Source organism: Apostichopus japonicus, chromosome 9, assembly GCF_037975245.1.
Source record: "Apostichopus japonicus isolate 1M-3 chromosome 9, ASM3797524v1, whole genome shotgun sequence".
Taxonomy (NCBI): Eukaryota; Metazoa; Echinodermata; class Holothuroidea; order Aspidochirotida; family Stichopodidae; genus Apostichopus; species Apostichopus japonicus.
In genome coordinates, this window is record NC_092569.1 from 33,891,173 (window position 1) to 33,908,716 (window position 17,544).

The following is a 17,544-nucleotide window of genomic DNA, read 5'->3' on the forward strand; positions in this document are numbered from 1 at the left end:
ACATTGACTTGTGTACAAAAATTTTAGTTTAAATAGGATACAAATACTCTGGGACAAATTTAAAAGTCTGTTTGCTTTGACGTACATAACAATTATGCTCACTTCATCTCCTGAATCGCTATCATTACTGTCGCCTAGAAAGTCATCACAATCATTATCTAGAAACAGTTTTTGCACATCGAAGTCTTCCATAACCTTCTCGGGCCATCCCAGCTCTAGTGATTCTCTCCATCCATTGTCGACAATGTTTCCAGCTTCATAACTACTTACGATCGCTGAGCGCCATTCTCTAGCAATGAAGTTTGATCTAATAAGGATAATATAGATTTGGAATGAGCTAATGTATATGGTCACAACTTCGACAGAGATGACCTCTTTCTGTTATGATACTGTAGAGCATTACCCCCTGTTACTGTAATGCATTCATGTTTGTTATAAAGTTGATACTAAGTGGCGCCTATTCGAACTATGTTTAGATCCCACGATGCAATATTACACGTTTTACTAGTTGCCATGATCACCGGAATTGCCAACCTTTTCATGAGCTGGTATGCTTCTAGAGTTGTAGCCATATGCCAGTAGACATGTCGATTTATCGTGTATTATCTGACCTGAGGAACCAATGAGGTCGTCTCTTTAGAATGTTAGCAAAGGCTTTAGCATGTCTTTAGCTCTATAAGTCATCCCATTAGTTTGTGCAGATTACATCTGACCAGATATAGCGGATAGGCTGGGTGATCACATACCATATATAGTGGCTAGGCTGGGTGATCACATATAGTCTCTGACCAGATATAGTGGATAGGCTAGGTGATCACTTATATTCTCTGACCAGATATAGTGGATAGGCTAGGTGCTCAATTATAGTCTTTGACCAGATAAAGTGGATAGGCTAGGTGATCAGATATAGTCTCTGCTTTGCAGCCTATTGTTCGACACAAGGGAGTCAGTTAGTTGACAAGGCAACCTCTAGTCTAAGTCAGTACTTGTGCATTCTTGAGGTAGTCAGAGTAAATGTTTCTTCTGGAACTAGGGCAACCAGCACCTAGTTATTGTATGAGTATCCTCTCTCGCGGGGTTACCCATGGTGGGGTACCCCAGGGTGACCGGAATTCCATGACTGTGGGAGGGGTCAATACTTGTCCGTGTATGAGGGGTAAGGGTGTGTCATTGTGTGTGCATCCAATTATGTGTCAAAAACTCCTCCTAAACGGCTAGGCCAATTTTCTTCAAACTTGGTGGGTAGGTACTCCAGGGTAAACACTTGTGTCTTGCAGACGAATGTTAGAGGTTAAAGGTCAAATTTAGTTAAACTCGAATGAAGATCTTAATCCACTGAAATTTGTCCTTTGTTAGTACTCAATGGTCAGCTGTAAGTTAAGATATGTGCACATATTCTTGTAATCGTCGTGATCTTTAACTATGCAGTATTCTTCTCATATAGCACTATGGAGAAACAACGAGTTTTCTACGAGGAATAAGCGGAATTCTGATTCAGCTATAAGGGAACATTTTAATGAATTTTCAATGCCACTGAAGGTTTACGGTTAGTAAAGGATTTCAGATTGTCAGGGTTCGGCGAGAGAGAGGTGCTGTATAATCAATAGGAGAACAGGACTGACTGGTTGTTGCGAATGCGGTAGACTTTAACAAACAACTATACAATTTTTTTTAAATGAGGTTGTTTTTTTTTAAAGTCGAATGAAACACTACGAAAGGCGAATGACACACTACGACAATGAATTATGTCTGCGCTCCTCGCAGGTGCCTCGTGTTCCTTTACCAGCAACCTGAATATGCGAGATCGTAAGGATGTCTTTGAACCATATGACGAGGAATGTTCTCACGTGGTCTACCTCATATAACCTGACGGATCTATGGAACCATTTGCTGTTTACTGAAACAACAATACAGATGAAGGAGGCTGGTTGGCTGGTATACATTACTTTATTATAACATCTGATCTCTGTGTGATCGTCATTAGACTATGTGAATTCAAAGTATTTCGGAGACTTTGAGAACCGAATAGATTCATTTGTTATTTGCTAATTACATCAAAACAAATTTGTATAAAAAATGATGGCTAAATTTTGCATATAAAACGGTATTTGTATTGTTCCAGAATAGAGAGTTAGATAATAGTCAATCGTGGGCAAATTCAACAAGGATTGTACTGCTACGTGACTCTAAATAAAGATAGAAACACGAAGAAATTCAAGTGCATGAAAATGTTTTACAAACAAATTAAGTGAATGATGATTTGCAAAAGAAATGCAAGTTATGATTTTCATAATCCTCAATGCCTAGAAGAAAGTTGGCGTGATAGTTACAAATCTCTGTTTTCAATATTGTGTATTTTCATGACAGGTTGCGATGGTTTGCCAACCAATCGAGGAATGGCTTTCTCAGCAAAAGGTCATGGCAATGACCGTTCGACATCTCTCTGCGCTAATTATTATAACAACGGCTGGTGGTTCAAGACTTTTCTCACAGCTTTCTCATAGCTTAGCATAATATGTATATAAGTAATTAGAACGAAAGTCTGCAACCAGATGGAACCCAAATTACCATATGTCAAAGGCCATGTGCTATTTTAAGACGGGAAAGCAATGAATTTCAAGAAACTGTAGCTCCGCCATCCAGCTGACAAAAGCACTTACTGTGGTTTAGACCTCAAGAAAACGTTATCTACAAAATAATAAGTCATTTTTTACTGATATTCTATCTATCATTTTTAAAAAATTTCCAAAAGAAAAGAAAAGCGAAAAAAAAATAGTAATACGAGAGATTATAAATATGGTTTCCCAAGAACTATTTCCCTCTAATGTGCACTTCAGTTCATGTCGTTTCATACTGGATCTCAATGATTTGGTTTGATTAAGCTCACTTCTCAATACACCTTCATTGCACTCTACCGTTAAAATTGCAGGTAGAATAAAACAAATTAAAATCATAATTTTTCTAAAGTTCGTATTTGTGTTTGTCTGAACATATTTATTTCAAGTTTTAGGTATTGGTTAGTGGGATCATATCATGTTTTGATTCTGTAACAAAACGAAGGAGTGAAAGCCCTCTCTTATAATACAAAGGCTGCATTTTTAATGTTAACATGAATGAATAGATCAAATTAAATTTTTCTTATGTACTATACAGTGCTGAGCCTATAATATATCCATGTTTAAGGAGGTTGGTAGAAAACAGGAACAGGTTCGGGAGGGGGTAAATCTAAGGTGACGCATAGTTCGAGGAGTGGTACAACAGACTTTGATTTGAGATCCAACAATAAAATTAGATGGAACCGTTTTGCAAAAGTGGAACCACTGTGTGGTACGTGCTATAAATTTCGATCTTTAAAGGTGTTTCCATTAATTTATTTTGTTTCCCTTAATTTTAAAACAACGTTGCACTTTTTTAATTACCCTATTGTTAAGGATTAACAACAGGGTACATTTAGTCCGCAATTCGTCTACATATATTAAAATGAATTTCTTTTGGTTAAAATAAGTTTAGCGTTCTCATTTGATTACTTTAAGGTTTACTTTAAGCAACAAATTATCATAATTAAAACACCATGCTATCAGTCCGAGTTGTATTCTCATACAACTTTTAATTAAAAACAAACAAAACATGCATCTCATCTGTAGTTAACTTGATGGGATATACTTAGTCTAGTATACAGACCATTTGTATACGATACATAATTCTTTAGGAACGAAACGTGTATGGTCTCAAACGTCATATTTGCAATTGTATTAAACATTAATGTCATGCAACATTATAGTGATAAATAAATGAACCTAGATGCTGACATCAAAGTTACCTAACATGGTTTATTCCAATGGTGTTTCAAATATATAAACAACGTAGTTTGATAAAAAATAGAGGAGTATCAAACTATATGTGTTAACTTTAATCTCCTCATAAATACAACAAACGTAATGATATCGTTTATCATGAAAATTGATAACAATAAAAACGTATACATACGTTTATATACCTCTATTAAAGTTAAACTTTGTCCTTGCAACAAATATATTTTAGACCTCTTCATATCAACATCATAAACATGCTACTTTGTAACTTGTAATAGTACTTGAAAGGGAATAACATTGGTTTAAACACCCGATTCTCATGGCTTTATCAGTTAAAATTGGTAAATGGTGAGTACCTGTTCATCAGATGAAACTGGTTTGTGTTACAATTTCTTAACATGTGTTACATTTATGACCAGTTGCTACTGAAAAGGACCTATACAAACACAAAAAACTTAACACACAACTATATCCACATAATACAAAACAGACTACTCTTAATATAAATATATATGTCCTCACAACATTATTGTGTGGCTAAGATATGAATTTATCAAATTTGGTGGTATTTACATCATTTGGGAACGGCAGAGTTAAAGATGTCAGACGGTGTTTAATGTAGTTATGAAATTCTAATTACAAAGAACCTTGAAAGTGAGGAACACATTCCAACGGTATCAGGTTTCAAGGATAAAGCAAGAAGAATTGAGATTATAAAAGAAAAATTGAAAATTTTGCAGACCATTTGCCGTTATGATATTCCAGACCACTTACTCTGATCTATTTCTTGGGAGAATCGAAGGTTTAGTCAATGAAAAGATATTCTTCAGTTATGGACAAGATATTGAGATGAGATTACCCAATAAACAGTTATATATAACAGAATATATGTCCTTCCATATAAGTGTTACATTGTCAGCCACTGGAAAAAAAAAACTTTGAACAAGCAGTAAGTAGTACATTTAGTATGAATTTTGTATACATATAAGAGCTAGCAAGATATAAGTATTATATTAATCGTTAGAGGGCAACATTGGTCAATATTAAATCATCCTCGATATAGGATGGAGTAGACGAAGGCCGCACTTTCCTTTACCGCATGACTGAGAATCTGTGAGTTTATATAATGGTTTATATCGTATTTTACATCATTATGCTCACCCCTTCTCCGTGTCATTCATTACGAGTTCAACCTGATTAGCCCTTGCTTGGTATACACTCCCCAAAAAACGATGATTTCCGGGTGTCACGTGATCTACGAAATAACCAACGTTGCTTTCCGTTTCTTTGCTAATGAAGCAGATGCAGCAGGAATATATACCTCACAAAAGAGTTGGTTGAGTAACAGCAACAGCAACAAAAGGATATTTAAAAAAAAACACACATATCTGCATATTTTCTCTCCTTAAAGTAGCGAAATTATGTCCTGGTTATTGACATCTATCTCTACTTACAAATTATTGGTAATGTGGGTCGCTCTCATGTAAAGACTTATTAGCTAAATTAATGAGTAGAGCAATTCACTGTGAAATATATTATTTCATATATGCCTTTGTGCATTTGGTGATTTTATACGTGTGTGAACAACTGGTGGGCTACTGTCTTTGGCTTGGAAGATCCTGTAAGTTATTTGCAAGTAAATTATGCATGTAGTAGAAAATGATGAACAGGTTGGTAAATACGCACTTGATATTCGAACTTTGTTATCATAGAACACGAGAACTATATATTTCTAAACGTGTATAATTATTTAACTAACAACGTTTATCCTACTACACTATACTCATAGATTCGCTGGATTCTCTGGATTTATGCGTCATGAAGTAGGCAAGAGGGTCTAAATTTATCAATGAATTAATCATATTTACTTCATTATCACTCACTCTCCACAACCCCCATATTGCTCGTCGTCGCTATAAGCGATGTTATTCCCAAGTTGCGTCATTCTCGTCCTAAATTAACTACATTTATTTTATATTATTACTCAGACATGATGGTGGGTAAAATAACTCCAAATGGGGATTTTGTTCTTCAAGCGACTCTTTTTTCTAATTCTAATTCTACCAAAGTTTCTGAGTGTAAGTGCATATAGCTTTAATTCGTAATTCACACAAAACATAGCTTAATAATGTAAAGATAGAGGGGTGGCATTGCTTAATATTCACAAATGAGCAGTCAAAACAGTCACGCATTCTTATTCTTTCAATATAATAACATTATTGTATTAAACATGTCCCTTTATATAATACTAACGTTAAATGTTTACCTGGCTACATGGAATGTGTTTAGTGTTACAAATATATAACTATATATAACTATGTAGTGTGATCCCACTGCATATAACTATTATAATCAACAGATTATGTGATGAGATGGTTAAGAAAGCTTTATTTTCTGTCATAAAGTTCCTTGCAAAATGTTTTCATTAGTTGCTGTTGATATTGAATTAAGAATCAGAAATGATGTATGCGGCCTTACCAAAATGTTGGCCTAAAATGTTTTAAACCTTTAAATATTAAATAAAGCATTACAATATATATATATATATAGCCTTACAAATTACAAAAAATGAAAAGAAAAATCAGATTGAAATTTGTATGTTCGATTTGGATTCCCAGAGCGAATTGATAGTATCCTTTTGAAGTTAAAAGTGGAATGTTAAGCTTTTTAACATTGAGATGATAATGGCACTTTTTACAATAGATCAATTTAGTCAATGAAAACGAAAACGGTATTTTCATGATGGTATCCTCTTGAAGTTAAAAGTGGCGTTTCATCACACACTGCAGCCAACATACATCCCAGTCTACGCAGCCTATGACATCTTGTAATTTAGACAAACGTTAGAGAAGAGGTTGGGTATGTTTTTACCTAAGCATTGCGCACCATGACTTGATCAATTTTACAAAACACAATCGATGATAAATTAACTAACATCTTACCATATAGAATGATGTTAAATCTCCCCAAGGGGAAGCCACCGCTATACCATCAAATCCCTCCATTGGAGTAATAGGTGCCATCATGGTTACATTCTCGTCAACTGTAAACTCGCTGATGAAGGTTCCTTTTTGGGTATACTGCATGACAACGTTGGTTACATCATCTGCTTTAACTTCATCATCATCTTCAACTTCATAATATTCATCCTCTCCATCACTGATACTGTGTTCAAGTGCTTGTGATATAAACAAGGAAAAAAGTCCAGATTCTTCCGCCTTCTCGTCGCTGCCATCTTTGTCCATGCTGTCCATGTTCAAATCGGGAATATTAATACCTTGCGTCCTCCACAACACGTACACTAAGCCTTGTTGATCTGCGCATATTTTCATTGGTCTATCATCGTCGTTTCGGCCGTGATACTGATATAACTGTTCGCCGAGGTCGTTAATCGCCACGGCTTTACGTTTTCCATCACAAAGGAGAAGATTTCCTTCTTTCGTAGATGAGAGAGAAACAGGATGTGCCATATCATCAACGTTAATTGGGATATTTGAAATTTCCTCGGCTTGAAGGTTAAACCGATATAGTGTCGTTGTGCCACAGATGCCAACAATTACGTCAAGTGCATCTAACCCTTGCGTGATACATGTTACCTTTGTTGGATTAGTACTTAGCTCAAAGGAACTCCACTTGGCTTCCCCGTCATTGCCTATGTAATATAGGTCCGACGAGTTTTGTATGATTGCCACAAGTGAGTCTTCAATAGTACGGTTCATCTTTGCAATGAGAACCTTTCCCTCTGTGTCCTGAAATGGAAGCTCAAGTGTGTCATAGTTACAAGTTGTTAAAGTGTCCTCTGTTTCTGTATTAAAAATGTATACCTCCGCGTTCCCATCAGCAGCACTCGCCAACGTTAGAATGTATTTGTCGGAGAAAGCTCTTAGATCAGTAATTGCTTCATCGATACAAGTAACATGCAATTGATACCATCCTTCGTCGATGAATGGAGAGCGAGATAAACCTGGAAAACAAGACATGGTTTCTTTCATTTCATCTTCGTCGGACACGCTACCCTTTTCTTCGCTGCTGGGGATACTGCCCTTTTCGAAATCTGTCTCACCTTCAGATTCGTCGTTCGCACTGCATTCACGTTCTACATCAGATCCGTTTTCGTTATCTGAATTGTCAAAAAACATTTTAAGGTCCTGCCTCATAGAACTTAAGTCATTAAGTACCCCTGAACAAGCTGTGAGAAATTCAGGGGCTGTCGAAAGAACAGACCAATTGTCAGCAGTCTCTGTTAAAATACGAGATGTTTTACAAATATTTTCCACTTTACTTTGAACATTGGTTAAGCATTTGTTTGATTTTTCAATGTAGTGTTTGGAGAACATCTTTCTAGTGTGAATCTCAGAAATAATAAAGTCCTCGCCAGTTTTGAAGATTCGAAGTTTTCTTTCTGCTTTCTGTTTAATCTTCAGTTCCTTTTCTTTCAGTCTTCTTATCGCCGATTCCATTTCTTTCTTAACTTCGTCTTTTTGTGTTTCAGTGTACTCATTGACTATGCATTCTAGTTTAATGCAATTCTTCTCAAGTTCGTCAAAAGGTTTTGTAAACACTGCACTATTGCTTATGCTTTGCCTTAATTCTTCTGTGGAGGTTTGAAATTTTTCTTTCATTCTATCGGCCGCTGTTGAAATTTCTTCGAATTTGTGACCAGGATGGTGTATTGGAGCGCACACGGGGCATATCAACTTATCGCATGTTTGGCAGCTGATATGCAAAGGCATGTCCTTGTGAGTAGGACATTTTGGTGTTTTGGATAGAGAAGTCACTGTTTGAGCATTAAAAGTGACTGTGCCTGCTTCAATATCTTTTAACGTGACAAGATGAGTATGAAGTCGTAACATTTTCATGGACTTATGGCATAACAGACAGTTATTGCAGAGGAAACCACCACAATCGGGACATATAGCCACGACCTGCTTGGTCGACTCACACGAACTGCAAATTTGTTTTTTGTGCTTGTCTTTCAGAGTGATCTCCAATTTCCGGCTTTCCAATATAGCTTCCAAGAGAAAATCACCTTTAAATCCATCGGCTCCATTTTCTGGTACATCTGTTTGTTGTCGACATGTAGGGCAATTGAAAGTGTCATTGATTTTGTTTACAACTTGAGACAAACATTTCTTACAGAAGCGGTGAAGGCATGGTAACATTTTAGGCTCTTCCAAAGTATCAAGGCAAATGAAACATAGTAAGATTTCCTCATCTAAGTTTGACGGGTTTGCCGTTGCCATGGTGAATTTCGATATTTATTCTCCTTGAGGTTGACCTGAGTGGTCAGTGAGGAAGTTACATTTGAGAGATTAATTCTAGTATTGAGAATGAGGCATATTAGATGCCTGTACAAAACAGTTTACTTACAGAAATTAGTATTCCTCAAAACCAGATTAACGCACTTTCAGTAGATGATATTTGTCTCTCTAATGATTGTCACATTTGGATGCTGTAAAACTGCATCTATTGCATCTATTTACTTATTTAGGTTCTTATGTAAGAATTATGGAAAAGATATAACTTATCAATATTATTACAGGAATGTTCAATATCCATCTCATTTTTATTACTTTTTCAAGTTATAATATAAAATAACACTCTTCGGATAGAGAACGAATCTCCCTTTTTTTGCTATTTCATCATCAAGATTACTCTTAGACAACATCAACATCTTGAGATTGAAAGTAAAATAAATCGTTGTATATAAGTCAAGGTACATTTGCATCAATTTTATACAGTGGGTCAACATTCCAATCAAATGTTAAGGCGATTATTGATACGTCGAAAATATCAACAACAAAATTAGATTATATGATCCATTTCTATATAGACTTTCAAGGCAATTACATTAGTGGGCCAAATTCTTATGCAAGCTTCATACAAATTAGCACACTACACTGCAATAGGCAAAACACTGCAAGTGGATTTATCCGGGCATGTTGTCAATCGCCAAAGTTAGTGAACATAAATAGGGAGGAGGCGATACCCCTTCTGTCTGATCAGAACAGAAGGAAAACAAAGCAAGGTCTCGCAAAAGAGCAGAAATCAGCATAATGGACCTGCTGAAATTCTCTAATTAGGAGCCGTAACACTATCTATCTTGCAATGTTAAACTTATTAAGTACATGAATAATGGACAACTGACTGTGCAACTCTAGACAATTGAAAGGAGAACATAAATATATGGATAGATTGGGATTCAAGCCGGTGTCAGAAGTTACTAGTTGGATTAACGTTCTTGTCATCAATCTCTTTTCGAATGTTCAAATCTGTAATGGAACGGTAACCTGCTGTTTTGCACTTTTCTGCTTTTACACAACAATTATTAGTTATTATAACAATATAACATGGTCTGTGCGCCAACTATGCCTAGTTGTCCTAATCATTCACTGAGTCATCACATTAACCATAAACGCAAACCTCCTGTTCCTATATACTTATCTTAATACTTGTGTGAAGGTTCTAGCGGTTGTGGTTCCACGCGCGGAGATGTGTTATGTACACACACCTGCACTCACGCGCACACACACATATAGATATATATATATAGTTAGATATACGTCAATGTTAACTTCTTCATTTTGTTTAATTGCGTTTTAGTGGAAGAAGAATCAAATGACGCATCGTTTAGTAGTATTGAGGGAGTGTCCAAATATATTCGATGATGTCAAAAAGGTTAATAAATAAACATCAAACAAAGTAAGATACCTAGACTGTAAGTGTTTATTTCGGAGGACTAATCCCCCATAGGTTAGACTTATCCTGATATGCCTAGACTGTAAGTGTTAATGTCGGAGGGCTAGTCCCCATAAGTTAGACTTATTCTGGCATGCCCATAGAGTGTAAGTGTTTATGTTGTACTTTGTTGTGAATGCTGTCCATGCGAGAGGGGCACGAGGGCACGAAGATACGAGGGCACGAGGGGCACGAAGGCGTTGGGTCTCTCTAATGGGGTCCAATGAGGTAAGTTTGCTGACGCTCTGCAGTTTTTATCGGTTTATCAGAAAAGTACATACAGAAAATTAAGATGATCATGATTGTGTGCTAAATGATGAAGAACCAAATAACCTCTCTGTGACATAAACTCTTGGTCACAGAGTCTTTTACTTATATTTACTAAGGCACATAGAAGAGGGCTATAACTAACCACATTTGTATACACATTTGATGCAACAGGTTTTCACCTGTGATTAAGCATGAATATTTCATGGAATTAAGACAAAAGGTGCTTCTACGATATAGTGTGGGTGAGGGGTGAATAAACTCGGGAACAGGAAGTAAGTAGTTACTCTTAGGACAAAGAGGCATGCAAGCACATGTTTAAAGTAATATGATGGGTGTATTACTACATTGCAGTATGCAGCGTAATTTTGCGCGCGTTTGATACTCTAGGTTTACTATGTACTAACAAATCCAGCAGTAGGAATACCCAAATAGCACAAATATATTATTCATATTTCCTATTAAGCAAATCAATCCTTTCTACTGTAAAGAATATAATTTAAAAGTATCCGTGATTTTAAGTTGTTTAATTAACTGTACCTACAGATTTTCAACTTACCTTCCTGTACAAGATGGCGCTTGCTACAGTTCCTGATATGGATTGTCGTTTGTACTTCCTTGTCTTGTGATTATGATACAGTACCTTTGCAGCTTCCAGTTCGATCATTAAAGTTTGAAATTTCGTTTACCATTATGTGATAGGCTTATGTGTAGCCTTTGAACCCAGATTAATATTATTGCACTTCACAAAAACCGAAAGAACGTTCAAGAGTACTCATAGTAAAGATATGCATCAATATGTTAGGCATGCTTTACAATACTTCCCGCCTATGATATTCTATGTTAACTATGCACCAATGAAACCAGCAGTATGACTACCGTATAGCACATAATGTACAAACACACGCAATAGGGTACATATAGTGACAAAATATGAATAGATATATTGATTGAAGTTTAACTCTTTTCGATGTTTAAATGGTACAAAGTAGACCTTCGATGGTCAATGTGGCAGCTGCGGAGTCATTGTTCGATATCAAACAGCTATACTAGTTGTTCCAAGCCTAGTTTTCTCATGCAACTATTTTATGCGAATCCTGTGAACTAGTTGGCATCTTTCTGTCGGCTGGGGCAGCGTTGGTGGGTGGGGGATGTCCAGTTTTTTGAAGCTGAGATTCTGTCATCTGTTGGGATAGCTTCTAAGATGTTTTCTAGTTGAGATTATGTCATCTGTGGGGATAGGTTCTAAGAGGTTTCGTAACTGTGATTCTGTCATCTGTGGGGATAGGTTGTAATATATTTTGTTGCTGTGATTCTGTCATCTGTGGGGATAGGTTCTTAGATGTTTTGTAGCTGTGATTTTGTCATCTGTGGGGAAAGGTTCTAAAATATTTTGTAGCTGTGATTTTTTTATCCGTGGGGACAGGTTCTAATATGTTTTCTAGCTGTGATTCTTTCATCTGTGGGGATAGCTGGCGCGTATCCAGGATTTTCTACCCCGGGGGCGCGAATTACTATCTAAGTGGAGCACCACCATCGGTTGGCGGGCAGCGTACAAGACAATTTATGGTTTTGATACCCCAGCCCCTGCCCCCCCCCCCAGATCACCGAAAATGGCACTTCTCGGGCTCAAAAATGACCAACCAGATATACACTTTCGCCTGAGATCCAAGTTTTTCCCAATAGTTTTTTTTTCCATCCATAACCTTTTTGAAGATTGTCACCAGTTACACATCATGTTCGACCTCATCGCATCTCCTGTGGATCGTTGATTTTGTAGGTGATTCTACGTCGCGGCCCACAATACCCGTCAGCCCCACTTTTCAAAGTTTTAAGCCCATTATTTGTTTAGAATTTTAAGCCCATTATTTGTTCAGAATTTTAAAATTCCCATTTCTCGTGAATAAATTCACTTAAAAAAATCCCATAATGTTACAACCAATATAGAAGAACCTCCTTCAACCCCTAACAGACCCGTCAAATTGCACGAATAGAGGGAATATGATGAAGAATGTTGGTCAGGGAATTTTCGAAAATTCAGACACAGTTAATCTTTTGGTGTACAAATATTAAAACCTCTTGTAACGGCTACTGTAAAATTTCTTTGATGGAAATGAAAAAATACCAGATATATCCGAAACCGAACACTACACATAGTTTGGAGGCTGTTCATCCTGGAACGCCATCTTCATGCTCACTGATATGATGCGATATCTGCTGGTTGCTTTACAAATTGGAAAATATTGAAATGAGACTGAAATAAATAATTTTTATCTGTTTATTGTGCTATGCCCCACATTCTTTTCATTTCGAAAGGCCCACAGTTTCAAGTTTATTACACACTGAAGGCTTCGGTTCTCTATCTGCCTCCAGTTTAGGGATTCCGAAGATCTTGGGATTTTCATCCCTAGATATCGCCAGATATTGCTAGATATCCATACAGTACATTGTCCTTGGGATTTCTTGGGATTTTTCGGGGCCTGATCTTGGGAAATTGCAAAATCGGGAGTGGTCACACTCCATTTAGGTCAGTGCACGACCTCTAGACGTCACTAATACACAACCCAAACACTTCGTCCCGTTCTGGCGTAGTGACGAATGTTCAAGATAGACAAGGAATTTGCATGGGTTATATGCAGGTATATCAACATACGTGTTTTAGTATATTTTTCTTGAGTGATATGGATGGGGTCGGATATATAATGAGGGGAGGTAGGATAGAGGGTAAGGAGAACCGGCTGTTGAAAGGGGTGGTATATTGGTCTTATTCATTTTAAAAAGAACGCCCAAAATTCGATGCAATGTATTAAATAGACAAGGAATTTGTATGGGTTATGGGCGGATATAAGTGTTATAGTATGTTTTTCTTGGGTGACATGGATGGTGTCGGATAGAGGGATGTCGAGGTAGGGAGGGCAAGGGGAGCCGGCTGCTGAAAGGGTGGCATATTGGTCCTATTTATTTTAAAAGAACCCCCGCCATTTTCAACAATGTATAACATAGACAATGGATATGATGAGATGTGAAGACCTGCGGTTGCAATAATAATAATAATAATAGATGGCGTAATCTGTTAAGTCGGAACTCTTATGAAGCACACAGACTACAGAAAATTGTGCACAATTCTTCGTTTTCAAGTTAGTGTATTACGTGAATTGTCTCTGACGATAGTTTCTAAGTACCCGTTAAAAGTTTCGGAAGCTTTTCCACTATACTATCCCCTTAAACGGAATGTGAAATTTTTCTTACGCTAACAGGCACATTCATAATATCCAACCCAACCTCGTGTGAATCATCAGTTTTAAAGAAGGAAACAACTGTGCCATTGTTCAAGTGTTTCCAAGTTGTACTATAGTATGTTGTTCCTTCTTTTTATTTCCTTCCAGTATACATTTAAAATTTATAGAGAGGAGTCATATAAAACCTCAACAAGAAGAATAATAATATAAAAAGGATTTTTTTTAAAGATGATAGGATATCATATCATATCAAAAACATTTACACATACACAAGTTAATACATAAAACCATATAACAAACAGACTTCAACAAACAGTCCAAGAATAACTAATATAAAAGGGGGAAAATGTTAAGATGAAAGGATATCATATAAAATACATCTACACATACAAAAGTTAATACACAAAACGATATAACAAACAGACTACAAAAAAAGGTTCTATGTGCTCGGATGGAATGTATAAAGCAGCGCGGTAAATAAATGAGTTTCTGTAAACTTACGTTCGGTATTTTGTGGGGATTTTTTAGATTTCTGCTCGATTTGTGCAGGAGACTTGTTAGTACAGTATACAAAGGGTGCTTCTGATCACTGTAAATCTTATTAGCCATTCTTGTAAACTCAGTACTTGCAGCAGCAGCAGCATTTTCTTAAAGTATGTTGTAATCTAAATTAAATAAAGCTGATGTGTATTTAAGAAACTTTATTCTTCTTTCTTTGCTTTTCTTGCAATATAAAATGGTCCCAGACAGGCACTGTATAGATCCCACGCGCCAGGGTAGAATACTGGTATTGAAAACATTTCCCTTAGCATTTTGGTTAAAGAGAGACACAATATAAGCCACACTAGATACTATATAATATACCCTTTTTAATACCTTGATACATTGCAAGAAAAGGTCAAACTGTCGTCGCTGTATACTCCCAGTACTCAGTTTTTGGAGGTTCTAGCCACCTCAGATCCCTCAATAATAATATACGTTGCAATCTTGATGTAATCAGACGTTCATGTTTTATGGTTTTATTTTCAAAAACAAATTACCTTTATTTTGGAGGGTTAGGCAATGAAGTCTTGCCGTCACATGTTGGAACTATGTCATTTACAGAACACTGATAAATTTAATGGTCAGTGTCAACAGAGGTCTTAGGAATTGTGCATGATACAGCAGTATCATCGGCATATTTTGTAAAATTAATGTGTGAATTTGACCTAATTTAATAAGTATATATAGCAAATAATATAGCAGATAATGCCCCCCCCCCCCCCCCTTAAGGCACACCAACCTTTATTTCCGATATTTCGGATAACATTTTATCCAAGTTAACTTGTCTAGACCATCCTTGAAGAAATTGTGTCAGCCAATGAACACGCCATGTTTCTTTGATAAATCGTAGGATCTCGGTGTGATATAAGTTCCTTTTGAGGGTTTGGGGTTCCTTCCCTTAAATCCTTAGGTATGGTTAAGCTAACACTAAGAATGACTTTAATTAATTAACCTTGGTCTAGGTAGTGTAGTCTTCGCGGTCACAATTAAAATGTCAGTGATGTATTCATCATTTTTATACGAGTTGCACCCATTGTCAACAATGTCCGTCAGTGACTTACACCACCTGTTTCCTCATTTACTCACAGCTCTAATTAAACACTGTTACATCGATTCAGTAGAGATAAATATCGTTACTCCAGTCTACTGACTATAGCTACTGGTGCAACAGATACAAGCATGTACTGCAATTATAACACCTAGCTACTATTCAGGTATATTATTGTGGACCCATTGGCCATTCTGTTTCGCGAGTTATTCTATCGTGTACGAAATGCTGCATTAATCAATTAAATGACGAGTTGGAAATAATAAAGATATTACCTTTCCATGATCCTGGGTGTTTTCAAATGGCAGTTAGTTGATTCTCAAATAAGTATGACATGGTTGTTATGTTCGGCTTGTTCCAAAGGGTAATAATCGTCGTTATGCAAAAACACATGGACCTAAGACAAATTGTGATACTGAGTGGTTATAATGACTAAAGTATTCGTCAGTATGTGAAAACGAGAGTGGGGCTTGGGTGGACATTCGTCAAAAATCAGTCCGAAAAAACGATAAAAATAGATAGTTTTAGAACTACCGATTCTTCACCCTCGAAATAGATAAGAACAATATCTAAATCAATTTCGCTAGAAAACGGGGACGACTTGTTATCGATGAAGTGGTGTGTTGCCGGATTTTGTACTATCTTGGTAATATCTTGGTACTACGGGCGAAGGTCATTAATTAAGTTTCGTAACTCATCGGGAAGCGATTAGAGGTGTAGTGCGTAGGGTTGTCGGGTGCGCATTTTCATGCAGGTGGGAACAATCTCGATCAAGTAGTGATGGGACAGTCCGCCCCCCCCCCGCCCCTGATACGCACTTGGATCCACTTCATGGTATTCACAGTAGATGTGCTCCATTCTCCAATCGCATGCGGAATTTATTTTTAGATTCATTGTACGAGTTACGGTACTAGGTTTGGGGTAACAATTAGCATTCAGGTCGTTTATTTATAAATTTTATCTCTGGATGGCAAAGTTGCATCGAAGGACATAGGTCTAGTGCAGTTCGCATATAGATCCTGATCTAATACCGAAATCCATCATGTTCCCCGACGACTGGTTTCATAGCACAATTGTACATGTTTAAGGCGTCCATACACACTGACGCGTAATGATAGACCATATATAGTATATATATATATATATATATATATATATATATATATATATATATATATATATATATATATATATGGAGTTGTCAGTGTAAGGTGTAGGGTGAGGCGCACGCCCCTTCCGATATCCTCGATCCGTCACTGGCTAAACAAACAAAAGTAAACACAAACACCGCCACCCGATTCACTCAGAGATAAAATCTTACAGTTTAGTACCACAGTAAAAAATACTAAAACGTGTTGATAAATCGGTAGCATGTTGTATAGGGTTACGTTAAGAACTGGGCATATGTGTAATCCTAGCAAATGCATCATGTATGGTGCGATTTATCAGCACGATCCTATTCGTACTATACGAGGTATAAAACTAACAGTAATACTATTAATATTAGTAGCCTATAGTTACTGTGTTCTCTGTGTGTATCGGTTGCACACACACGCCATTGTAGAATAGAAGCAATCTGTTATAACTATCCTTAAATTAATCAATACTAAAATTAATACGTACAAAATGCAGGTGTAGTACTTCTATTATTTCCCATTATCCCTGTAGTTGTTGTTCCTTGCATAGTTATGTTCCCAGATTCCAATGACAATTTGTCCATTTTCTTTTGGTTTAAGGAGAATTGGTATATAGGTCTGCTAAATAGGAGCGCACATGTTCCGGTTGTGGTCTCTGGCAAGCGTCATAAGTTACGACTAGGTATTTTAAGTATATATATATAGACATATGTTACTCAACCTTGGTTTCCCTTACGAATCCAATATTAATAGGATAGGTT

At 36.7% G+C, this 17,544-nt stretch overlaps 1 protein-coding gene across 2 annotated transcripts; it reads right to left on the minus strand.

Annotated features, from left to right (window-relative positions):
* Positions 1 to 6,727: 6,727 nt before the first annotated feature.
* Positions 6,728 to 11,759, minus strand: LOC139973239 (uncharacterized). 2 transcript variants are annotated; one of them, XM_071979776.1, is made up of 2 exons: positions 11,377 to 11,759; positions 6,728 to 8,874 (listed from the first exon to the last, which is right to left on the minus strand). In XM_071979776.1, exon 2 carries the CDS (start codon positions 8,669 to 8,671, stop codon positions 6,743 to 6,745), a length of 1,929 nt encoding a protein of 642 aa, XP_071835877.1. In that variant the 5' UTR covers positions 8,672 to 8,874; positions 11,377 to 11,759; the 3' UTR covers positions 6,728 to 6,742. The 2 variants fall into 2 exon arrangements, with proteins under 2 accessions (XP_071835877.1, XP_071835876.1); XM_071979775.1 differs by having other exon boundaries at positions 6,728 to 9,090.
* Between the last annotated feature and the right edge of the window lie 5,785 nt (positions 11,760 to 17,544).